General features: G+C 34.7%; 3 protein-coding genes across 3 annotated transcripts; 1 reads left to right on the top strand and 2 right to left on the bottom strand.

Annotated features, from left to right (window-relative positions):
- The first annotated feature begins 8416 nt into the window (after window positions 1–8416).
- LOC115885498 lies at window positions 8417–9080 on the top strand. The gene has a single exon (XM_030904442.1). The coding sequence runs from the start codon at window positions 8559–8561 to the stop codon at window positions 9078–9080; it is 522 nt and encodes a 173-aa protein (XP_030760302.1). The 5' UTR covers window positions 8417–8558.
- Window positions 9068–11524, bottom strand: LOC115885521. Its single transcript, XM_030904472.1, has 2 exons — window positions 10840–11524; window positions 9068–9725 (listed from the first exon to the last, which is right to left on the bottom strand). The coding sequence occupies exons 1-2, from the start codon at window positions 11200–11202 to the stop codon at window positions 9096–9098; spliced, it is 993 nt and encodes a 330-aa protein (XP_030760332.1). The 5' UTR covers window positions 11203–11524; the 3' UTR covers window positions 9068–9095.
- A 12680-nt stretch (window positions 11525–24204) lies between these two features.
- Window positions 24205–24663, bottom strand: LOC115885497. The gene has a single exon (XM_030904440.1). The coding sequence runs from the start codon at window positions 24661–24663 to the stop codon at window positions 24205–24207; it is 459 nt and encodes a 152-aa protein (XP_030760300.1).
- Between the last annotated feature and the right edge of the window lie 1895 nt (window positions 24664–26558).

Raw genomic sequence — 26558 nt, 5'->3', positions numbered from 1 at the left:
ATTGACGCGATTAATTATGTGTTCTAGAATTAAGCTGGTACTCCTATTACTAAGTGTCATGCTTGATTTAATTTTAATCAGTTTCGTTTTTAAAGAAGTTATGCTTGGTATTAAATACCCAAAATATGTGTGAGTGTCTCCTTGTAGAAAATTTACCGTTTCAGCAATTGGTTTCAAAATACAACAGTATTCTTGCAGATAAAGAAGATCTGCATCTTTAAGATTTTCTTTAAGGTTCAACTCTTTATATAGTTTAGTTAGGTTCTCCTTAGATATAGATAATATTTGAGAAATTGAATTGAAAAACGAGTTCCAGCGAGTGACTGTTGGGTAACTTAAAGTATGACCAAGTATCTTTTGAAGCACTTCTGCACTCTTGGGTCTTGAAGCGTATTTCCAAAGCTCATTGCACTTATTTAAAATAGATGTATGTCGCGTTCTCAAAGGAATGTTAGAGTTTAAGACGGAGTTTACATCACTTGTTGCCAAAAGATTAAGAGTATGACTAGCGCATCTAAGGTGCCTTGGCAAAATTATGTGGCCATTTTCAACGTCTGTAGAGGTATTTTCTGCAATTGGGATTAACGTTAGTTCATCATCCTCCTCATCATCTACGTTGGCATGGGTTTCCTCCTGAATTTCCTCTGATATGTCAATTGGCTCGATCTCTTTTAGTTTTACACCAAACTCCTTAAAAGACTTCACAAAGTTATTACCATTATCAGTTATTGTTGCAACATTTTTTGAAACATCTAATTCAAATTTTCCAAAAATATTGTGCAATTTCTCAGCAATTCGGTCAAAAGTATGAGATCCAGAAAATCGTTCGCAAGCTAATGCAACAGATTTCGTTTCAAATGAATTTTTATCAATCCAGTGACATGTTACTCCAATAAAGCTGCGTTTTTTAGTAAACCATGAGTCCGCAGTTGTACAGACGAACTCACATGTTTTTAAAATTGACCTAATATTGGATTCCTTCTCATTATAGTTTTTTTAAGCTTTTTAACAAATGTCTTTCTTGACATAATATTTACATTAAAATCTGAGAAAAGGTTCTTGAAACTTTCATTTTCAATAATATTTATAGGAGACAGGGTATCTGCAACAAATCTTATTAACTTGGTATCAAGCTGTGATTGGTTAACATTTTTTGCTCGAGGATTAACAATTTCTAATATTTTTTATTGTACAAGTTTTCCTGAACCATATATCGTTTTCGTTGGTAAATCTGGACGTTTGGCTTTATGTAAATTAAATTTGCCAACAGCTCCATTGTGTTTCTTTTTAAGGTGCTTGATAAAATTCGATGAACTGTTTGTAGGTCCACAGATTAAAGTTATGGTAGGAAGACATATTGCACATTTGGCAACTAAAACTGAGTTTTTTATACTTTCTGGAACAAAAAATTCTCCGTCAAATAAAGGCTTCTGTCTGAGTTGCTAAATGTCGTTCTCCGCTGTTTCGGGCAAGCTCTCTTGAGTACTAAAAAAAACCGTTTTTAGTTACAGCCCCATTTTCCTAAATGAATATTTTCGTTATTATTGGTCCTACAATAACGTTTAAATTAGCATTGTTTTCTAAACCTAAGAATCTAACTAATCAAAACTAAATTAAATTTGACAGAAAAGTCAAATTATGACGGATGGGATTTTTTTTTAAATGGGACAATCTGTATATTTTTAGATTCTTAGCATGTTCTACACCTACACGTCATATTTTGGAAAAAAATGACTTTTTTCTAAATTTGACGCCTTGTTGCTTGTAAACCGTATAACTAGGAGAACACGGTTTGCACTTCCTTAACTTTTAAAGCTCTAACTAACAATCTAGTCTTTAAAAAATACTTCCGGTTAGACCGGAAATATAATTGTATAATGTTGTATTGTATAATTTGTTGTATTTTTAGAGATCTTAAATTAAGACAGGGAAGTGCAAACCGTTTTCTTCTCTTACCGTTTAAGAATTATAAAGGCTCAAAGTTTGAAAAAACTCGATTTTCAACTGCCATTTTCTCAAAAGCTATGAGAGGTAGCAGGTAGGTTTAGAACATGCTACATGAAACAAAATTTCCCAAAACATCCAAAAATTTAAAAATAGGTTTCTAAAGGTTCAGAAAAGGTACCTCAACTTTGTTACTTTAAAACGTTAATGTAGGATCAATAATAACGAAAATATCCATTTAGTAAAATATAATGGGACACCCTATACAGAATTTACGAGAAAAACTAAATATTGACATTTTTATTATTTAAGAATTTTGGAATAGTCAAAATTTATCACAAGCTGTTTACTTGTCATAAAATTAAAATTTAGCAATCCCGAGGGTGATTTCAATGATGATTGACGAAGTTTAAACATTCTGTAAAAATCTTTTTTGATTCATGGTACTTTTAAGATAGGTAGGTACACACTTACTCTACTATACCTACCTACTTAAACTAGAACTTGAAGTACAGTGTTATCATTTTAGTTTGTCCAACTTTTAAAAGCTTATAACTTTCTTGTTTTTTGAGTTAGAGCATTCATTAAAAAAACAAGTTGTAGCTATTTCAGTTTTTATGGGTTTTGTCAAAAATGACAGTAGGTGTCATTATGTCATTTTTACAACAAAAGAAATATATTTTTTAAATGGGACACCCTGTATTTTATAAGCTCATTAAATAGTACCTTTTTCCCCGATTTCAAAAATATATCACACATGAGAACTTGGGTATGTTTTAGTTTAAATAAAACCCCTAGCAACCCCTAGCAACGCTTCTGCAGGGGTAGTAGCAATGGCTTTATTCAACGTGTTGTTGAGCCCCAACTGAATATTGGTGATGTTTTCATCCCATTCATCATCTTTTGCACCTGCACCCATTGTTGCTGTCCATTACCGCGAGGCATGCCAACAGCATTCAGATGTAGCTGTATTTGATGCTTATCACAGAACTGCCTCATCATCTTGGAAACTTTCCTCGATCGCTTATTATGCGCTTTGGTACCCCGAATATTTTTATGATATGCTGTAGTTCCTCCAGAACATATTTGGTTTTGGTATCTTTAACAGCCTTAACAAGTGTGAATTTAGTGAAGGCATCAACAATCACAATTAAATAGCTGTTATTCTGTTTGCTCTGGCAGAATGGACCTAAATGGTCGATGTGCACTGTATGAAACGGTCGAGGTATCTTCTTGATTGGATGCAAATACCCTGGACGCTTTCCTGAAGGCGTCTTGTGGAACATACAGCTTATACAAGCGTTGACATATTTTTTTGCAAATTTTCGCATCTTTGGGAACCAGAAACTGCTGGCGATCCGCTCAAATGTTTTGTCGAAGGCAAAGTGTCCTATATCGTCGTGATTGTACCTCAATATTTGCCATATACAAGCTTTGGGCAACACAGCACGATTTCCAACCTCTGTGCGCTTATACACCACTCCTTTTCGTAAATTATATTCTTTGAAAATTGCTTTGTTGTTATTTCTTTTTCCAGATTGTATGATTCTTTTTATACTACTAATATCTTTGTCCTGTTCTTGTGTAGCTAATAACCAATCATTTTCATTGATCAAGGTGGCATAAACACCTTTCATAAAATCGACAGTCGGGTTTCTGCTAAGAGCATCAACGTGGCTCATGGCAGTTCCTGGACGATGGACTATTTGAAATTGATACTCTTGAAGCTCAAGGATCCATCTTCCAATTCGTCGATTCAAATTTTTCTTTGTTATAGCATTTTTCACGGCTGAACAGTCCGTAACTATTTTGAATAGCTTTCCAATCAAATAGTGTCTGAATCTCCTTACTGACATTACTATAGCAAGTGCTTCGAGTTCGAATGAATGATATCTCTGTTCAGTTGGAGTGGTAGTTTTACTGTAATAGCCAACTACTCGCTCGTTTCCATTTTCAATCTGAATTAGCATTCCAGCTAAACCAATTCTACTAGCGTCTGTGTAGAGTATAGTTTCTCTTGTGGAATCGAACAACGTCAAAACAGGTTCGTTCATCATATAGCCTTTAAGACATTCATATGCTTTTTGCTGTTCTGTAGACCACGTCCATGGTTTATCTTTCTTCAGCAAACTGGTTAGTGCCTTTGATTTTTGTGCGAACTGATCTATAAACTTCCTGAAGTGTCCAACCAGTCCGAGAAATTGTCTTACTTGATGCACGTCTTTTGGAACTGGAAACTTCTCTATTGCTTCTATTTTAACTTTGCTTGGTTGAACCTGACCGTTTTCCACGACGTAGCCCAAAAACTCTATCTTTTCGGACAAAAAGTGATATTTGGAAAGTTGTAGACTAACTCCATACTCTTGTAGTCGATTTAAAACTGTCTCCAGGATTTTAAAATTTTCCTCAATGGTCGCTGTAGGGATCAGTATGTCGTCTAAGTACACAACCACTTTAGTAAACCTTAGATCACTTAAGATGGTATCTATTGCTCCTTGAAATACATACGGCGCATTAGTCAATCCAAAAGGAACTTTCAAATACTCAAATTTTCCTTCAGGAGTAATGAATGCGGTTATTGGAATTGATTCTTCAGAGAGGTTAATCTGGTGGTAACCTGATCTACAATCCAGCGTTGTAAAATATTTCTTATCAGTTAGTCTATCGATAAGATCCTCTATTATAGGTAAGGGATAACTTTGTTTTACGGTTTGTTTGTTGACAAGTCTGTAATCAACAACTAAGCGCTTCTGACCGGTTTTCTTATTCACCATGATGACCGGACTTGCGAACGGCGACTGTGAAGGACGTATGGTTTCGTTTAGTAGAAGCTCGTCAATTATTTTGCGTAACTCAAATTTTTCAGCTTCAGCAAGCCTATAGGGTCTCTAGACAACAGGTTTATCAGATTTCAGCTGAATGGCCATTTCAAAACCTTTTTTGCTACTGAGTTTTGTCTTTCCATCAGGGAAACAATCTGAATATTTCTCAATCATTTTCAATAGTTTTTCTTGTACTTCTTGATTTACTACGCCGATTTTTACACTACACTGGATCGAATCTATAAGTACTTTACACGATACTTTTCAGTGAACATCAATCTCTGATCCACCGAACACCGTAAGGATCACTGGGTTTGAAAGTTCAGTCACTTTTAGCTTATATTTGCGCACGAAAGATTCTGTAACCATTGAGCACACACCAAAATCGATGAAACACGTTGTTATAATTTGTCCGTTGATTTCTATTGATTTGTAGAATTTGTTTCTGTCACCTTCTCGTGATATATACAACACGCGTTTCTCATTGGTTTCCAAAGGGCTTGATTGCATTTGTGTTCTTCTTTTGCGTTTAAAACATTCTTCGATTGTATGGCCCTTTTGGCGACAATAATTATAATGTTTTCTTTGTGTCTGGACAGTGTTTTGAACTGTATTCTGATTAGTGTTCTGTGGACAACTGTTTTGTTTATGTCCAGCTTGCTTGCACCGATAACATACAACGGGTTTTGGTGCTTCCCTAAATGACTTGGCAGGCTTTACAGTGAAATTTGATCTGCTAGTCGACGGACGAGACTGATCCAAAATAGAAGACAACTCGAATGATTTTAGGTACACAGCTAGTTTAGCAGGATCTTGAATATTAGCAGCTTTAACAGAAAATTTTATATTTTGATTTTCTAGTCCACCCACTATTAAATTAACCTCGTCAATGCCGCTCAACTGTAAGTCCATTTTTCGGATATACGACAATTTTTCGAAACAATATTCATATAAATTTTGGTTTGGTTTTGGCTTGAACGCAAGCATTTCAGTCATTAAATTATGCAAATCCCGAGTAGAAGGAAAAGTAGTTGTAAGTAGCGTTTTCCACTCAACCCACGACTTAGGTACAAAAAGGCAGAGACTTGTACCAGGTTTCTGCAGACCCCTTAATTTATTTATCGCTAAATGGCAAATATTTACATCATCCCATTTATAAATATTCGCATGTTCGTCAATCTTGGAAATCCATCGGTTTACATCGTAATGCAATGGATCGAGTTCAGAAATATCGGTATCTCGCACAGACATACCCATCCGTGGCCTATGTTCACTTTTAACTAAATCAATTATATCTAGCAAACCTGATTTTAGTAAGTCCTTATCTCTCATGGGCGGTGTGTAGGAACGTTTTTCTTGATCATGCTTTTTCACTTTTTTCTGACGTTCTTCACTGCTAGATGAGCTGCTGGAAGAGCTACTTCGCTGTCGGCGTCTATGATGCTTTCGTTTTCCCATTTTCACTCGCAAAAACACAACTTTAGTACTAAAATGACGAACTTCACTAATTAATTCCGCTTCTGATGAGAACTTGGGTATGTTTTAGTTTAAATAAAACATACAGCTTCGCAAAATGTTTATATATTGCCCAATTTGGCACCAAAAGCAGAATAATCACAATAACAAAACAACAATAATCTCCCGGTCGTAAACAACTACTACTGCGCAGTCTCCATATGTCACGCCACAGCACAAATGTACCGCCTCTCTGGGTGACCTGGCGCCAGCCGCCAGCACTCGTCGACAGATCCCAGGATCATCCAGCCTACTGCATACGTTCTCCGGTTAGAGAACACCAGTGGTGCCAACACACATATGCTTTACTCTCCTTAATAATCCCAATAAATATTGATAAAAGTATGTAAAAATAATTTAAAGTATCAATATAGCTATGCAACTGATACTAAAAAGCTTGGTTTCCTTAACTTCTCAGTCTGTCTTTTCCATTGCTATTGTTTGTTTCGAGTTTTGAAAACAAAATCAATAATATAGTAACTGTTGCAAAGCTATTCTGAAGCATTACAGTATTTTTAAACGGTTTTATCGATATTCAACACAATTAAGAAAAATGTTGAAAAAATGCTTATGTGTGATATATTTTAGAAATCGGGAAAAGTTGGGCTATTTATTTCTCTTGTAATATACTGGGTGTCCCATTTAAAAAAAAAATCTCTTTTGTTTTAAATATGACATTTGACATCTACTGTCATTTTTGACAAAACGCATAAAAACTTGGCTAAAACTGCTACAATTTGTTTTTTGAATGAATGCTTTAACTTAAAAAACAAAAAAGTTATAGGCTTTTAAAAGTTGTTCCTGTATAATGTGTATTCACTAAAATTTTTACCTTGAAAAAGAAGTCGATGGAGTTGGTTCTCGTTGAAAGTGGTCGATTTTTTGAGACTTTCCATCCCCGGATGATGTATTTTGCTTAGAACAACTTTTTTTTCCTGATAAGGAACGGACATTAAAATAGTCAGGAATTAGCCTCCGTCTTTTTGCGCTCTCTTGCTCATAATCCGAGTCGAACGAACCTCCAACGGCTCCAACAAACGGTTCTTCTGGCTCTGAACCATTCAGAAATGGTTTCCCGGGTGACGATATCTTTCTCCATCAGTAATCTGCAAAAAAAATCTATTTGCGTTAAATTTATAATACGACAGGTGAATACCAAAAAAAAAATTTGGTCCAAACCAAACCAAACCAATAACTGTGTGTGACTGAAACCAAACCAATAACTGACTGATAATATTATTTGTATAATGTTTTGTATTATTTTTGTTTGTTTGTTTGTGTACCTTGTTTTTTTACTTTGTTTGTTAATTTACCTTTGTCTACAAATTGAAAAATTTTTTGACAATAAAGGCATTTATTTATTTAGAATTCATTACTTAACCATACATAGAAACTCCGGAATTAACCATTTGTAAGATATTTATTTAATAATTTTTAATTTCCTTGATTTTAAAATCCGAATATTAATTTGAAATATTCATCAACCAAATAAAAATGGCAAAATAAAATTATAAAAGGTTAATCATTGTTGCTTAGTGAAAACAAAAGCTGACCTTATCCAAATCTAAAATCTACAGAAAAGGAAATTCACAATCTCCACAAAATTGCTGATAATTTAGAGACCCGATTTTTTGAAACACCTTGTATATATTTTTAAAAAATCTTAAAATATATCAAAAATAAAATAAAATACACATATTGAAGCGTTTTTCCTAAAACCAGCGGTTCTTCAAATAAAAAATACTTTAATATTAAAGGGATGATTTCAGTGAGTCAATCAAGCATTTTATATATTAGTATAGATTACTAGAATAAAACTTAATAGGAAAATACATGAATCTTACACAATGTACCCACTTAATTAAAAAATTAACTTACCTTTTCATATACCTATGTACTTAGTCTGGTATCACACACAAGTTATAACAGGTATTAAAATTTATAATAAAATACCTAGAATGGCGATACTGCACAAGTTCACACGTAATATCTAATCGTGATCCTTAAGCGACCTGTCTCGTCTCACGATTTGGCGATGATTAAATTTAACCCGATTGTCGGCATCGCGAATTGAGAACCGTCCGCAACCCCCGCGAACGTGTTTTAACAAGCTTAAGTTGCGTAAAGCGTAAAGCGGGGTTTACATTAGTCAAGTTACTTGAATCAAGTTAACTTGAGTCAAGTCAACTTGAATCAATTTTGGTGTTTACACTATATGAACGATTTTTGCAAACTTGAATTCAAGTGGAGGGATTGTTTTGGTTGTCTGCAGTGAAAATGGCCGTCACTCCTGATGATATAGCTGATGCTCTCCGTCAAGTCGTTGCACTGGTAGTACCATTAGTAAGCGATGTTACAGTAAATGCATTAAGAAAAAATGAAAGAAGAAGAGGAAGAGTATGGGTACGGAGTTGGATTAGTCGTAGATTAATTCTTGGAGCCTCAAACAGCTTACTCAGAGAATTAGCTGTAGAGGACGTGGATTCATACAGAAACCACCTAAGAATGACACCACAAAGGTTTGATGAACTTTTGACTTTGGTTGAAAAGAAGATTAAAAAAAAGGATACAATGTTCAGGCTAGCAATACCGGCAAAAACTAAACTTGAAATAACCTTAAGGTATTTAGCTACTGGTGACAGTTTCGCTTCTTTGCAGTATCTATACAGAGTGCCAAAAAGTTCAATCAGCAAATTCCTACCTGAAGTTTTGGCAGCGGTTTACGAAGTACTCGAAGAATATATTAAGGTAAACAAAAAACACATTATATTTTATAATTATGTTTACTGTTACAAGTAGGATGTCAATTAATTTTTAAATAATTTCATAATTACAATTGTTCTTGTCAACAACAATTTCTTGAAAGACCAGAAAATTGTCGGAATCATTTTGTTCTTTGTCGGTTTCTAGTAAGAAACTGGTTTGCAAAGCAGGAGAAAGTAAGTCGTTTGAATTGTCTTGGTAATGAATATCTTCCACATCAGTTCTGTCAGATCCAGATACAGAGGTAGCTATGGTTGGTGATAGTGAAGAATATCTGTGAATTTGCATGTTTCGATTCAATGATTTGATTCTTGCAGCTATAAGAATGTCTTGGATAGCTTTTTGAGCATTAAGAGAATCAATTGGGTTTAATTGCCCCAATTGTGCTGAAACGTACTCTCCAAAATGAGACAGTTCATCACTAGTGTGTCTCACAGAACCATTTTTGCCAGCTGGTTTAACGTTTTGTGATATTGCATGTAGTTTATCAACTATGTGTTCAACAGCATGTATTTCGGATATTTTTTGCTTTTTGGAGCGTGGAGGCTGCATTCCAGGTGTTTGAGATTTAGTTTTTTTTGGTTGTGGTTGAACAATTGGAGAACTTGGAGAATCCACATCCTCTATATCGTCAGTCTCAGATGCGTCAGTCAGTGTAGGCAGAATTTGGATTTCCTTATCCTGAAATGAAACAGAATAACTGTACAAAATAATAGAAATATTATGAAAAAATTGTGGCAATACATTTTTTTTTCAGGTGCCAAGTACAAAGGAAGAGTGGGAATTGGTGCAACGCAAATTTGAAGTGCAGTGGAACTTTCCCAATTGCATAGGAGCCATTGATGGGAAACATGTCCAAATAAAGTGCCCTGCTGAGAGCGGTTCGAATTACTACAATTACAAGGGTACATTCAGCATCATACTGTTCGCATTAGTTGATGCCGAATACAATTTCTTATACATAGATGTCGGTGCTAATGGAAAGTCAAATGATGGTGCAGTTTTTCAAGCATCAACATTGAACATTGCAATGGAACGTAACACCCTAAATTTACCACAGAATGCCGTTATTGTTGCAGATGATGCGTTTCCTCTAAGAAAGGACATACTGAAACCTTTCAGCAAACGCAACTTAACAATTTCAGAAAGAATATTCAATTATCGACTTTCTAGAGCTCGTAGAGTTTCGGAAAATGCTTTCGGCATTTTAGTTGCTAGATTTAGAGTATTCGAACGGCCTATTGCATTGATTCCTGAAACTGTAGATTTGGTTGTCAAAACTTGTTGTGCACTTCACAACTGGCTACGCAAATCACAGGGAAATATTACCTTCATCCTTCATCTGTAGATGTGGAAGACATGGCAACATGCACAATCATACCAGGCACATGGCGCACCACTATCAATACATCATGTCTGCTGAGGACATCGAAACTGACTTCGACAAATGCTTACAAACGTGAGCTCAAATCGTTTAGAGAGCAGTATGAAAAATTCTTCTCTTCAAAAGAAGGGTCACTACCGTGGCAATGGAAGTGGATTGGTGCTGATCAACCATCGAACAGCCTTTAACTTTGTAACTAAATATGGGTAATAATACAGTTTAACCTGCGTAAATGCAATGTTTTTACAATTGTAATATATGTTAGCCTTTCCTGTATATTGTATGCTGAAGGTACTCAGTTAAAATACTATTACTGCAATATATTTGTATGTAAATATGTAACTTATAGTATATGAAAGCATTTTATTAATAAATTATGTGTAGACATAAAGAAATGTAGTTTTTACTTACCAGAGTTGAAGTAGAAGGTCTGCTGGACGAACAACCCATTAAAAACTTTGCTGCATGGAACCAACTAAGTTTAGGTTCGTACAGTTCATCAGCAGCTGAACCTGATTTTTTGGATTTCGCAATTTTTATGCATTCTTGACTGACAATGGTTTTGATTACTTTTATTTTGGCTCTTACCACATCCAAGGTGATGTCGGGAAAATTGGTTTTCAATTTGTCTACCAAACCTTTAAATCCGGCATCTCTTAAATTCTTATTTTTATATTCACTCAAACCCGAGTTCCACAGTACAGGATAGTTTTCATACACCTCCAGGAATTCAATAATTTGATCGCTTGTCCACTTAACACTTTTTGAACTCATTTTTAAATAAAGATGCTTTTAACATAAACAACAACAAAACAACACCACTCAATGTGACACTAGATTTTTAGGTTAATCCTTGAAGCAAGTGAGCTTGAATGTGTGTTTACACTGGTCAAGAGACCTTCCTACTTGTTTCAAGTGCAGCCAACTTGACTCCAAAAATCAAACATGTTCAACTTTTACTTGACACTTGAATCTAGGGGTCAAGCACTACTTGAATGAGGAAAAAATCACTTGCAGAAGTGTTTACACGGTTCAAGTGACGTTCAAGTTACTTGATTCAAGTAAACTTGAATCAAGTAACTTGACCAATGTAAACCCCGCTTAACGCAATATTCATAAACAAAATCAAACAGGGTTCGAATGCAAAAAAATGTATTCGAATAGTATTCGTATACCAGTCAAAAGTATTCAGAATAGGATTCAGAATACCGAGTATTCGAATACTACTCAAGTCCGCTCGTCACCGTTCTCCAATCTCTCAAGTTGAGTCTAAAGGAAAACATCAAAATAGGTCTATATTAAAACTTATTACTATTACAATGTATTAATGTATTTTTTACAGGTCTCCGGAATTTTTGACCCTCTTTGATTCAGGGCATTTAGATGACCCTTGGAAATAGTCGGGCCCTATTATCCCCGCGACTAGGTTGTACCAGGACATTCATAGGTGGTCAAAGGAGGATTGTTTCTATACTGGTTTCCGGTTGACCGCTGCAGATCTTTTTTAATATCTGCGACCTTTTTGGAGACTTTATGTTTCAGATCCCCCCACACCTTAAAAAATATAATACCATTTTCAATTAAAATAGAGTTTTAAATATTTAAAACTAATTTAACTAAATATGAAAACTACACTAACTTAAATTTTTGAAAAATTAATTTAACACAAATATTAAAACAGATACTCACAACCTGCCACTGGCTCCCATCTTTCTGCGCTCTCCCTATTTTTGAATTCAATTCTTGTGAGAAGACACTTCACCTCTCACGCAGCCAGTCCTCCCCCTCTTTTCTCGTAAATTTCCCCGCAGCAAATATTGCGTGGGTCTCCATATACTGGGCCAATTGATCTCTCTGAGCCACGCTAAATCACTGATATTTACTAAAAGATAGATAAAAGAACAGACATATACGATACAAGAAAACATTATGTCTTTTTTGGGACTTAATAACGTAAACCTTAAAATAATAGAAAGTATTAGATTTAGATTCGTGTTAAAGGTGCCATTACACGGCGTGTAGAGCACTGATTCACGCCCCTGACGCGCCTATACGCGCCAAGACCCGCCGGTGTACCGCTCTTAGACGCGCCAATGCATATTTTCCCATTTGCGACCACACGACCGACCGAGAGACAGAGACAAAAATGCATTATATAACTTTTTAACATATACTACCGGCACTTCAACATGTTCGTTCGTAGAAAACGGATGCTCGCTTATGCAACAGCTTGTTCTGTTTTGTTGGATAGTGATTCCATAAAAAGGGATATAAAATAAAACATTACATTCAAAAAATATATGTTATACCTGTAAAAAAGATTTTTGAAGCACCCCGTATGCTTGAAATATTTTTAAATTGTGTATCTTAACATGCCCTAAAATATTTCTTTTTCCATTTAACATTTTTTAGTAATTCTCGAAATATCCGAGATAATGAACTTTATCGTTAACTCACTCACCCTGTATATTTATATAAAATTATTTGTATTAATTCGAGTAGGTATCGACATCCGTAATTTTTAGGGTCATATTAATATTTAGTAAATTAGTAATGCACATGTGAACTTTTTGTTTCTCTCGGCGTATATATTGACAGCAGGAATTTGGCCATTTGTCCATACGGAAACCAGTCGGGCTTATACATATTGTCTGCACCAGACCCTGTTTTCATACTTGCTCTAACTTTGCTGTTTAATTTTCGAAAAGAACCCATCAGAGAGTCTTTCTTTTTTTAGCACACTCACGTTGCAATTTATACTAAATTTTTGTTGTATTCTCATCCACGCGTCGGCGTCGTGTACTGCATTCCTATCATTATGTGCATTATCTTTTGGGTTCCAAATTATTTGTTCTTCCTCATATAGGGTCAAAACTTCAGATATAATTTCGTTAGACCAAGACAGTTTCTTCTTTCTCTTCAGGATCCTGAAAATAAATATTTCAACATTAAGTATTGTTAATTGTTTCTCCAAGCTTTTATTTTATTTTTGCTTTGTTTCAGTTGCCTCGAACATCACATGACTGGTTAAAGATAAAAAAGGAATTCAGAGAAACCTGGAATTTTCCGCATTGCCTTGGAGCCCTGGACGGAAAGCATGTTTTAATGCAAAGCCCCTTTCATATTGGTTCAGAGTTTATCAATTATTACAGCACCTTTAGCATAGTACTTCTTGCTCTAGTTGATGCTATCTACAATTTTATTTTCTTGGATTGCGGGTGTTAAGGAAGAATAAGTGATGGTGGCGTGTACAGAAATACAGAATTTTAACGAAAACTGTATGATAATGAACTAGATTTGCCACCACCAGAATGCTTACCGCAGAAATAAATGCCACTACCTTATGTCTTTGTAGCAGATAGCGCATTTCGATGGCTTATTTGCAATAAGACGTAACCCCAAAAAGCAAAATTTCCAGGAATCACAAAAAAAGTATTATGACTATTAAAACAAAAAAAAATGATAATTTTTGGTATAAACATAAATCTAGTGGCATTTTACTATATTAACAATTGCTAATGATTATTTTTTTTGTTTTATTAAATAATTATGGGTGATACGACATATTCCTTACTATGAAAATGCGTAATGTGGCTTACGCCAAATTGATAATTGTGTGATACGTCATGTTTGTTACAATAAAAACGAGGATGTCACAGTTTTTTGTGGCTTAAGACAACATTTTTATTTTCAAAACGAACAATGAACAATGTATTGTATTACAAGCAACGGTTAAACAAGAATAAAATAAGAAAAAAATCTGAAAAAACATTTCAGTCAGTTGTAACACATTATGATTTAGGAAGGTCTATCTAATAATATAAAATATAAACGTTTTATTACATTGAAAAACAAGAAAATAAAAGCAACATATTGAAAATGTGAAGAAATATAGTTAATAAGGAAACTTAAGAAAAACATTTCAATTGGTATAATGTGGAAGAGAATCGTAAAAGGAATGCGTATCAGATGTCAGATGCATTTTCAATTGCTGCAAATGTAACCACTTTGAATGTTTTATTTTTAATCTTTCTGCGAATAATCTACGGAATGAAACTGTTTTAATATTACTTTGTTTTGATCTCTGTGGTAACTCAGTGTAATCGTCATCAAAATTCAGCTTATAAAATATTTTCCCTTCTGGGGTATACTTTAAGACCCTAAGGTCCGTAACTGTTGGATCCTTAGTGCTTCTTCCTGGTCTAATAGAATTATAGATAAATGAAGACTTTTCGTCATAATTGAAAAACTGATCGTGTGTTAGGTAACATACATCAAAGGGTTTAGGTTTTGTTCGAGCTTCGCGAATTACCGAAATGTACTCACTTGGGAGTTGTATTATACGATGTTTTAACTTTTTTTCAATTAGAGCATGGACAGAGTCACACTCCATTTGAGTGTGACCCTTTTCCAAATATTTCTGCTCAATAATAACATTATGTTGAATTGAAAAATGTAGTAATGCATTTGACAGTACAACGTTGCGGTTTTGATAACAACAGCCATCAGAAAATAAAATTATAGGTTTTTATCGGCAAACAATTTTCCTTTAAATGTTTTATTATGCAAGTGGCGAAAATAGATGCACTTAAATCACCCTCAGTTTCATTCCATAGATAATTTACGCAACTATGAGACTCTAAATCATAAACGGTAAAATTATGAACTTGAAGTTTTGTTTTATAGTAAAAAGCGCCGACATTTAAATATGGACATAATTTTACTGCTTGTGTATCCATGGTAAATGTATAAACCTGCATTTGGATTGCCTCTTCCTTATTTTTATTTTTTTCACACCTTGCTCTAGTTTTTTTTGCAAAATGTGTGTTGTAATCATCTTCAGATATTTGCTTGACCTTATATCCATAACACACATCACATTCGTCTTTCTTGGGACGAAAAATGGAGAGTTTCAGCTCTTCAAAAACACGATAAAAAGGGAAAAGCGTGTACGGTTCTATATCGTTTTCCAGACAATCATCTTTGTACAATTTATATAGTTGAGTTTTTGTTTGAAATGTTTGCTCCAAGTATACTTTAGAACTGTCCTTTCTACAATAATGGGATGGCTGTTTCGGCAAATTATTCAAAAATGACTTAAGATGATTTATCCTTTTATTTGGTTCAGGATTTGCTACAGCATTTGCGTCAGGATTGACATTAGCATTAGCCCCCTTTCCTAATTTTTCTACAATTCCCGAATTGCTTTTTTTTAACCAGCTATGTACCATTTTTTCTTTCAGTCCCAAGGTGCCCAAAAACATTCGTTTGCATACTTGTAGTTTTTCATTATTCACTTTTAATTGGTAAACATACGTGCCAGATCTTCTAGAGGGGCCAGCAGTGTAACAGCGTGTTTTTGCTTTTAAATCTATTAAAGAGCAGACATACACTTTTTTCTCGTCCCAGGATAAATTCCAAAATTTTGAAAAAATATTTTGTGAGTTTTCTAAAGATACTGAGTTACAATATCTTTTGTTTCTTAAACAGTAATTGGAGTCACAAAGCACTGACTTTCTAGAAGGACGCTGTACGTTATGGCTTACTCTTCCGTCTTTGGTTCTATTGTATCCTAAATAATTCTCACCTTTCATTCTTTTAATTTTATTCTTTTCTCTTTTCCAATTTTGTGGTTGCGATCTTTTCGATCTATTTAATGGTACTCTTTCTTCTGTACGATTTTCGTGAATTAATTCCCTAGGATTTCGTAAGGGAGCGTCAATACTTTGTTCAACATCAATTTCGTCTTCAGTATTTTCATCAGATGATGCCATGTTATAGTCAGGATCATCGCTATCAGATAATACTCTTTCCTCTGCTTTCTCTCTAGGCGCATCTTTAAAATATTCTGTAGACAGGCATTCTCCATCAGTGTTTTTTAAAGGTTCTTCATCTGGATTAAAAAGATCACGTATGTCGAGATCAACAATATCTCTATTTTCAAGACATTGTAGATCTGTATTGATGTGTGTTGTTATGTCGTTAAAAGGTGAACCATAATCACATTCGCTGAGAACTTTAACCACGCTGGAACGAATAGTGTCAGGATTTTCATTGGTGACTTCCAAAGGCGGACATTGTGGGTTAACAATCACATCAAATTGCTGTTTTTCAAAAATAAGACCTGCATCTACTATCTTCTCTATATCAAGTTCAATAGGAGGTATATTTTCCTGATTACCTACAATCTCTGAAATTTTACGAGAGATTGTGCTAACACAAGACGATTGTTCGTTTTCTTTCTTATTTTGTTCTATTGCCAATTTAACAATATTGTGACTTCGAGTTGACATCTTTCTAGAAACAAATAATACTGTTAGGTAATTACTTTTATTTAGTTCCACAGAGAAACCCTATCTAGGGAAATACAAAACAAAACAAAATTTTGTTCGTAACAATTGCCGAAAAAAGATCTAATTACGTTTATCTTTAAACGGCTTTTTGCATTGCTTGGATTTGAACTCCGGAAATTGTAATGGAAAGTTGTTTCAAAGTATGAGTAACTTTAAATCTGACAATAATTTTCCCCGCGCATTTCTGGTGTTAATTTTATTAAGTTATCTATAATTCGCTCACACGTCAATTGATAGTGCCTGATCTTTTGCTTTTATGAAAGTAAATTAAGACATGTTAACACCAGAACTTCCAGTATTTTTCCTACTGGTACAAATAACGGTCAAATTTCCAAATTAGCCATTACGAAAACTACGAGTATAATCTTTAAAATGGTATAAATAACTTACCTGTAGATTATTTTGTGCCAGATTTATGATTAATTCACTATTATATCACCTTTATAGTTTTATAATAGAGTTCTTAAAAGGCAAGTAACAAAAATATCACTTTAAAATTGAATTTACTTTAGCGGCACAGGACTTCGTGTAATCAGCATAAAGGGGACTGCGGTTTACGCGTTATTGCAACTAAAAATATTTCGCGTGCGATACGACATATTACTACACCATAAAATTCTAGATTCTGATTAAGCAGAGGGTTACGCGGTTTTGTGGTTAGATGTCAAATGTGTATGTTTACGTAGTAACGTCAAAGGCGGGATTTTTAAAAATTTGTGGGTTACGTCCTATTGCAAATAAGCCATCGATTTGCTCTTACTGAAAATATTATGATGAAGCTATATCCTGGAAATCACGAAAAAGGATCTAAAGAGCGCGTATTTAATTATTCAATTCAATTCAAAAGTACTTTATTGTTAAAAAATATATAAATTGTTTTAACAAAGCATAATATTCCTAAATCTAAACCTAAAACATTTATTGCCAGCAATCTTAACATTAAAAAACTAAAGTTTTATGAAAAGTAAATAAATGCGTGCAAATATAAAAACAAAAAACAAAAAAATTGTGTAAATATAAGATTGAACAATCAGCAAAATAGGTTTAAACAACTAAGTAAAATAACGTACAATATACAGAACAAATATAAGATAAAAAAATTCGTCAACGTTATAAAATGCCCTACTTAAAAGTTCTTTTTTCAGTAGCCTCCGGAAGGTTTTTATGGAATTAACCAATCTTAAAGCAACCGGCAGATGATTAAAGACCTTTCGGCCCTCATATATTATAGACTGTTATATCGTCTGTCACGAGCGCGAAGAATAGTTGAAAACGTTTTTGGTATTATGTCAGCTGTTTTTAAGGTTTTGAGGGAACCTATGCTTTTACAACCAGACAAAGCAACTGACATTGTTATGACCTGTGCTTTATTACACAACTTTTTAAGACGATCTAAAAGCTCGAAATCATTTTACACTACGAATGGTTCCTTTAATACAGAGAATGACGATGGCTTGATTCAGCCTGGTTCATGGCGTAATGACGTACAAGACATTGCTCCTTGGAGAAATGTACCAAGAAGACTACTTCTACTTGCCAAGGATGTAAGAGAAAAGTTTGCCGATTTTTTTATAACGAATGGCGCACTTCCATGGTAAAATAAATATAACTAGGGATGTTGTAATATTATAGTAATGCAAAATATAAATATTTACGTTAGAATTCTTTGTTTTTCTGGGATTATACACATATCTAAAAAGGTAGACATGGCATTGTAAAAGGGCCACTCTGGTTTATAAATTTTGTGGGCACCACTTCCAGTTTTCATAGATTCCTTAATTTTGCTTCTTAATTTTCTATATGTTGACATCAAATTGTCCCTTTTCTTTTTTAATTCCTTAATCGTAATGTCACCAATACTGCTTTAATATGTCTTGGATACGACTCCACGAATCGTGCTGCTCATTTCGTTCGTCCTCTCCATATTAAACCCACCAAAAGCAACAACAGTAGCAAAAACAATGATTATGTCTGTCTACATCAACAGGTCTGCCCAGGCATGAACGCGCCGCGCTGGATCGGGCCTTTGAACTTACCGACTCGAAGCGGATACGTCGCGCCTCCTCGCGCCACCTCAGGCGACCGTCTTCATACGGCGCGTTGGCGCGAGTTGGCGCGGCCTGGTCTGTAAGATTACGGGCCGTGAGAAGCCACTTTAACTGCCTATATACCAGAATCCAACCCTATACCGAAAATCGGCGCGCCGACCCAATCACACGGAGCGTGGAGCGACAGTCGACGGTCCAGGCAGGGTTGCCAGATAAAATTTGACGCGTGTCGCAGAACTCAAAAGTTTGAGATAGCCCAATGTCGCAGATTTTGTCAAACCTTCAAAATAGCCCAAAATCGCAGATCAAAAATACATTACATCTCTTTTATCGTTTTTTTTTTCTTTTTGACTTTATTAAAAGATAGCCCAAAGTGGCAGATTTTGCCAAAAAGCAGTAAAAAAACTGTTTTTTGAAAAGTGGGGTAAAAGGAAAAATAAAGTTAGGTTAGTTAATATCATGTCAAACGAAAGCGGGTGATTCTTTGGCTCTTTGACATATTTTGTGGATAAAGTTTCATATAAACATGGATCTGCAAACGTTTGGGTTTAAAGCTACAGGGTGTCAAAATTTTACCTAAAAAAATTTTTTCTAATAATATCTCGACAGATCCTTTTCCTGGTTTTGTGAAAATTTGGAAGTGTTATTTATTATGACAAGATGCAAGAAGCTAAGTTAGCACTAGCCAAAAAAACACCCCTTTTCATTTGTACATGATATTAAGGAACACCCTGTATAATACAACAAATACAAATAAGGTTTTTATTAATCATCTGGTCCAAAAATATTTAAAACCTTTATAAAAGCTTCATCTTCATTTTCTTCAGATGATCTACATGTGTCATCGTCATCAGTAACCGTCGCCGACTTAGAATAAAGGATGCTGGAATTAAATAAGCGTCTCATTTCATCCGTTGGTTGAAATTTGGTACAACAAATATTTTGTACTCCAAAATGAATCCTCACTCGTAAAATAGCAGACAACATCTTTAACTGCATCCGATTTCTGGTCTTGGTTTTGATGGCATTCATTACTGAGAAAACCCTTTCTACTACAGCATTGCTGTAGGGGAGAGAAAGTACGTTTAATGCGAATTCGGCTATCTCCTTGAAACAAAATGACCCACCAGCATCGGTGTAGGAGTAAACTTTAGCCCAAAATATGCATGAATTTTGGTTTATCTCTTCATTTTCAAACCATTTTATTAATGGTATTTTGAGCCATTGTTCTTCTATCATATCCATATTATTACTACTGGTTAGAAAGAATAACGGAAGGTCTTTAAAAGGTGGCTGTAAATGACTTGCTGTGAATGATTTTGGATCAAAATGTTTCACAGATTCCAGTAAGGTGAAATTTTTGGGCAATCTATCAACTAGTTCCCTACAGAGTTTTATGAGAAACTGATTGCAGCAATAGCGCACAGTATTCATCTGTTCTGTGGAAAGGTTTTTTTTGTAAGTATAAATGAAATTTTATTGTCCACATTCTCGGTTGATAAAAAAGCCAACGGATTTTGAAGAGCTGCTGCTACCATTTGCACATCACTTCTTAGTTGGCAATTTTCAGAGTTCAAAAAAAAGGCTTGATTATTTTTCGAGCATTTAGCATTAATAAAACACGCAACTCTTCAAATGATTTTGTTACCTCAGGATTGTCTTTTTGAAAAATGAGGTAATTTGCTTCAAAACTGGCTTTAGGAAAATCAGATATAACAAATTGCTGTCATCATTGTACATACAGCTTAAGGTTTTGGCCATGTAGTTCTTATCCCCCCAGTTACAAGAGAAAAATAGGTTTTTAATTCAACCCATTGCTCTAAAATCTTTTCAACAGCAGCTGAAAATGCAAGCCATCGGGTTTTTGACAGTTGTACCAACTTATGAAATTGTTTTCCTCCATCATTCATTGTTTTAAACAAGGTTGCATATTCGTCTTGACGGAGAGGACTGCATGAAAACCAGGATCTTGTCTGTTGAAATAAAAATTCAATTGACGAGGGCAGTTCAGTGGCAGCTTTTGAGCTACACAAATGAAGTGAGTGGCAGATGCAGGGAATCAATTGTAATGTAGGAACATCTTCCTTCAACAGAGTATACAAAGAATTATTTTTCCCACATAGATTACTTGCTCCATCTGTTCCAATACCTAAAAGAAACAGAAAGATGTTATAAAATAAATACTTCAACATATCAACCAATATGAGTGGTAGGTATTCCTTAAAAAATACTAGGGGGTTTGTCTTGGAAATATGTAAGTATACCTACCAATAAGTTTATTAACTTTTAAGCCAACTTCCATTAAAAATTCCTTTGTACATTTATATAAGTCTTGGGCAGTGGTTCTAGTCACCTCAGCAATCCCCAAAAAATCTGTTATCCCTTTTTTTTATTTTTACTATGATATCTAACACAAAAAGCCATGTATTTGACAACTGAAACGTCAGTTGACTCATCAAGAATGATGGAATAGCCACTGTATCCAATATCATTTATTATTTCTTCAAGAATTGCAGGAGAAATAACTTTAAGGATGAGTTTTGAACACTTAGTCCTGTGTAATTTCAAATTCTCCAATGGGCTCCCTTTGGCAAAGTCTGATAACAATTCCCCTAGATAATCAACAGTTTGTATTGAACTATGAACAGCTACGTAGGCTGCTAATCTTAGGTCCCTATTTTTCTCCTCTTTTGAAAGCTGAGTGTGGACAACTAAAAAACATAAAAAGTAGAATAATTATTTCATTAAATAAATCCATATTATCATGATACATATATTACCTACATAAATGTATAGTACCTAATATCCGCTAATAATGAACCACAAGGGATTGACAAAAATGGTTCGTTATGACACAGTTCGCAAAAAGTAGGTTCGTTATAGGCAAACATTAGAATAATAACCTATTAGAATAATTTGTATGAGGTTGTTAGTGAGAAAACGTTTTCCCGAGCTCTTATACTTTTTTTCATATGCTGCCCATTTCCCCATTCTACAATACAAACACAATCACGAAAAACAAATTCGATTATTCTGTATTATTTATTTTATTATTTTCAAAACTAAAAGTAACTGTTGTCTCTGCTCTCATCTTAAGTAAGTTGTAAGTTAAGGTTTCAAATTCAAATTAACGTCTCCTTTTTGCTACCAGGGCTAATCTGGACGGGTCCTACGGCCTACTTTGTTTACGCGGAATCCGAACTGCGGGCCTCGGTGACTCTTATTCACGAGATATGCGATCTCATCCGGCCTCGAACATCGAACCGGCGCCGGCGCCGGCGTGAAATTTCCGCGTCATTCATCGACATACATCTCGGCAGGTCTCGGTGTTGAAGTTTGTACTTTGTCGGCATGTTTGGCCAATTATGCCGTTGCCACAAGCAACAATGGGCCATTTCAACTTTCGAAGGAGAAGCCAACCTAAAGTATATTTCCTTTTTAGCCCAAAAAATCTCAGAAAAATTTTGAGAATCGCCCAATCTGCGACTAGTCGCAGAAAGATAAAATGTGTCCCAAAATTATTTTTAAAGTACCCAATTTGCGATAAGTCGTCCAATCTGGCAATCCTGGGTTCAGGCACGGCGCTCCACGCGCCGTGTAATGGCACCTTTATATTGTGAAGTAGGTACCTACTGCAAAAAAATTTCAAGATTTTTTTAACTATTGCTTAACCGAATACTTAACAAAAACAAGAAAAAATATATTCACAATAAATACTTTACAAGCTACTACTACTAGATGTTTTACTATCTACTATTTTTGTATTTTTTTTTATTTTTTTTTGTATATTTTGTATAATAATATGCTCTTACCTAACATTCCTTGAATACATTTTTGTTGTTTATTAGAGAAATATCGACTATGTTTTCTAAAAAAATATATTAACGGAACAATGACAAATTTATACAAAACCAATACATATTTATTGTATATGTTACAGCTAAAATGGATACTTGGCTAGTTTTAAAACTAGCCAGCTTTTTTGCAAACTAACTAAAAGCGCTGTTATTTTGAAAAAGTCCGCCTATTCTTGCAAAATAGCAGACAACCGCAGCTAGTTTATATTTTAACTGGTTAGTATGCAACCTATTTACAAAATCTGGTTAGGATTGGAATATTACCTCAGTTTACTAAAATAGCTGCTAGTTTACATACTTATCAGATAGTTTAAAAATTTATTTTAATTGTTTTTGTTTGTTAATGTACAGTGTTTGATTTGGTTGCAGGATAGGAAAATATGATAAAATCATAAATTTAATTTTCATTTAAAAAATCTATTTATAAAAAATAACTTTTAACATATTTTAAACACAAACTGTATAGTACATAACGAAATATATAGCGTAAAGCCGCATAATACATAACCACAGACATAATTACTGAAAAGGTAGGTTCAAAACAGTCAAAGGAATAAAATAAGATAAAATGAGAATAGTAGAAAATAATATAAGATTAAGTTGGTTATATCGAACATTGTAGTTGCGTTTATACAGACAAAATAAAATAAGTGAGAGAGTATAATAATAAGAGTTTTTAACCTATAAATACTTTTAGGATTTGGATTTATTTTATTGCATAATTTCAATATGAATAGACAAGTACATTGCCGTTGAATAAATAAGTGCATTGGAAATACTAAAATTATTATAAACAACTACTAAATTGAAAACTAATGTTTTATGTCGACTACTACCTTAAGTTGACAAAATCACATAAATACGCGTACAAACATAGCAACATAAGTAAGGCTTTCAACATCAAGAATATATAGGCATAATCTCACTCTTAAATTGCAAGGATTTTAGTTCGTAAACTAGTCAAGAATCTTGCTATTTTGAGTGACTAAAACTAATGGAGTTATCATATTAGTGCATTTCTGCTTTTCTCTTAGCTTACTGTTATTTATGTTTGAGCATCCAGGTTGCAGAGAGTTTGGTCGAAGAGCCGTAGCCGGTTCAGGAGTCTTTTGGTTTGACTGAACCGCATCCATTGGATTTTCTGGATTATTGGTCGTTTCAGCCGGGGCGAAATCTGCATCCGTGAAGATGTTTGGTTCCAGAGGCCAAATTCCTGTAGATCTAAAGGAATTTAGAGCAGTTGTCATTGTGGCAGCAGCAATAAATGCTTGTCCAAATAATCCAGCAGTCTGAAACTGGGTCACCACTCGCCCTGGATGGGCTCGCAACCATTTCTTGACTTCATTGCTATAGTAGGTGCTCAAAGGCTTGTGCAGCGTGGGGGGAAACATAACAGAACCACACCATTTTCGTGGGCTAATTCAATAACTTCGATACTTTTAAAATGCTTAGCATGCCCATCAAGCAATAAAAGTACCGGGTCTTTTTTTGTTACGTGTGGCCATTCTATAAATCCTTTTAACCACAATACGAACAAATGACCTTGTATCCATCCAGATTCATGACATTCCCCCAAGAACCCACCGGTGCTCCATCCATTAATTCGGGTTTCATCTGCTTCCGGAGAAATATAAACATAGACGGCATATAATTTCCGGCAGCACTGAAGAAGACAATCGTCGTCATTAATTTGCCTCTTTTCGCAGATGTTAGAGTTCCGACCTGCCGTTTACCAGTTAGGGCTAAAATTTTTGAATGACTTTTGGAAACTGTCGATACGCCGGTTTCGTCAACGTTGTAAGTGCACTGTGGCGTAATTTTATACTCATCAATAGCTGCTTCTAGTAGATTAAAAAAATTACCAACTGCAACTCTGTTAAACCCCATGGCCCTAGTCGCAGACGTTGCTTCCGGCTTTCTATAGGTTATATCCGGATGCCTTTTTAAAAAACCCTTTAGCCAGTCTGCCCCCGCCATTCTATGCGTTTTGTTAAAAGCATGACTAATTTTATTTCTCTCCGCTAGCTCAAAAGCAGTTGTTCGAAGTTTCGTAGATATTAGGTCGTAAAATCATGCATCCATTAATTTAATATGTATTCAAGTAATTCAGTTCCTTGCTCTGCGGTAAACACAGTTACGTAATGGCCTAATTTTTTTGTTATCGTTTCGTCGGAATTGCCCCTGTCCTTTAAAACATACCGTTCGAGTGTAGTTTGTGGCACATTGTATTCTTGCGCTGCCTTTTGTATCCCATTTCTCCGGAGACATAAGCCTGGACGGCTTTCTTCATCGAATCTAATGACCAAAAATGCTGTTCTGTTTTTCGCTTGAATGTCCGAACCATCGTGCTATAAATAAAGAAAGCCTGCCGATAAACAAACTCAATAAAGTAAATATGGGGCATAGTGGGGCACCAAATAAATGTTCCCCACTTTGCCCCAGGGCGACTACCCTGGCAGGTATATAATGTTTATTATATTTAATTATATTTTAACTGGAATGCAAAATAATGTGTTTATCGAAAACTGGTTGTATCTCTTTTTACTTATGTGTTTTAGCCCAAACTAAAACGAAAATATTATAGATATTAGTGTATAAATAATAACAAAAAAAATGTTGAAATAATGGTGAATGCGCCAAAAAATTTTAATGCGCAATTTAAAAAATTAACTCTTCACCTAATTTTATACCCACGAGTCGCCACTGACCTTTTATGTGCTCACAAAGTCGCAATACTACATCAGTCGGCGAATTTGATAACTTGTACAGACCTTCTGGTTGTTGGCCAGCATAAACCTCAATTTTTGAAACATAATATAATTTTGCATCACACAAAGCAAATATTTTATTTAATGTCGTATTTATTAGGCTTAGAAGGAATATAAATTCGAAACGTGCCCTTGCCCCTAAATCATGGAAGCATTTCATCTATGGTTGCATAGGATGATATGTGGCATGCAGTTTCACATTGTTTTGTGAATAGTTTAATGACGTTGCGAATTGCAGCTAATTTGTCAGTTAGCTGTTAATCTTCGTTCCTGCCTTTTTTCCTGATCATCGAATCTTAGGCATCGTAATAAGAATCTGAACTTCTGCAACGACATTGTCAACCGAAATATTTCTACCCCAGACCCATCTGTCTGCCACAAGTCTTCAGCATTCATGCGATTTGCTTTATAAACACCTGCTAAATAAAGCAATCCAATTAATGCTTTTATTTCTGTAGTTGTCGTGATATTCGCATCCCTTGGGCGTGAAAAGCTGTCTTTGACTCAATATATGCATTTGTAGAGTTAACAATAATACTAATTATTTCGTCATTTATAAAATAATTCCATATTCCAACAGAAGATGTTAGAGAAGGCGTAGCGCCAGTAGATCCAGGAAGCCGCTTTACTATATTCTCTTTTCGAGTCTTCCTACCCGAATATTCATAATTATGTTTTCGCCAATATGTTTTTCTGTCCTTACCTAAAAAACAAAACAATTTAAAATAAAGGAATTCATATAGTAATATATACGCAGCGTACGCAGCCTTACCAATAGATGATAAATTTGTGCTGAGCTAATAAGACTCCTCTGAATCACTCACATCCTCATCACATTACAAGGTCGATGTGGTGTTCTTCACTCATCTCATAATTTATCTCCCCTTGATAGGATTCATCCTCAGCAAGATCTGGGTCTTGGTAATTTACTAGTAAAGGTTGCTCATCCAATACTTCCTGCATTAATTTTTGCAACCTTTCCTGCTGTTTTTCATAAGAATCCATGTCTAAAGTGAATAAAACTAAACATAATATTTTTTGTTTTACCCAGAGTAATGTATAATTACGCGATATGATATAAGTTTTAAATAGTTTCTATTACAA

The sequence above is a fragment of the Sitophilus oryzae genome, unplaced genomic scaffold, assembly GCF_002938485.1.
Source record: "Sitophilus oryzae breed Bouriz unplaced genomic scaffold, Soryzae_2.0 scaffold_395_pilon_pilon, whole genome shotgun sequence".
Classification (NCBI taxonomy): domain Eukaryota; kingdom Metazoa; phylum Arthropoda; class Insecta; order Coleoptera; family Curculionidae; genus Sitophilus; species Sitophilus oryzae.
The sequence above is the reverse complement of the archived record's forward strand: the minus strand, read 5'-3'. Positions and strand labels throughout refer to the sequence as shown.

What these genes read in the sequence shown, in the direction of transcription:
- LOC115885521 (XM_030904472.1), bottom strand. Translation starts at nt 11,202, where the DNA reads ATGAGTTCAAAAAGTGTTAAGTGGACAAGCGATCAAATTATTGAATTC. An exon ending in GACCTTCTACTTCAACTCTG is followed by an intron (nt 9,726 to 10,839) that starts GTAAGTAAAAAC and finishes GTTTCATTTCAG; the next exon opens with GATAAGGAAATCCAAATTCT.
- LOC115885497 (XM_030904440.1), bottom strand. Translation starts at nt 24,663, where the DNA reads ATGGCGGGGGCAGACTGGCTAAAGGGTTTTTTAAAAAGGCATCCGGAT.
- LOC115885498 (XM_030904442.1), top strand. Translation starts at nt 8,559, where the DNA reads ATGGCCGTCACTCCTGATGATATAGCTGATGCTCTCCGTCAAGTCGTT.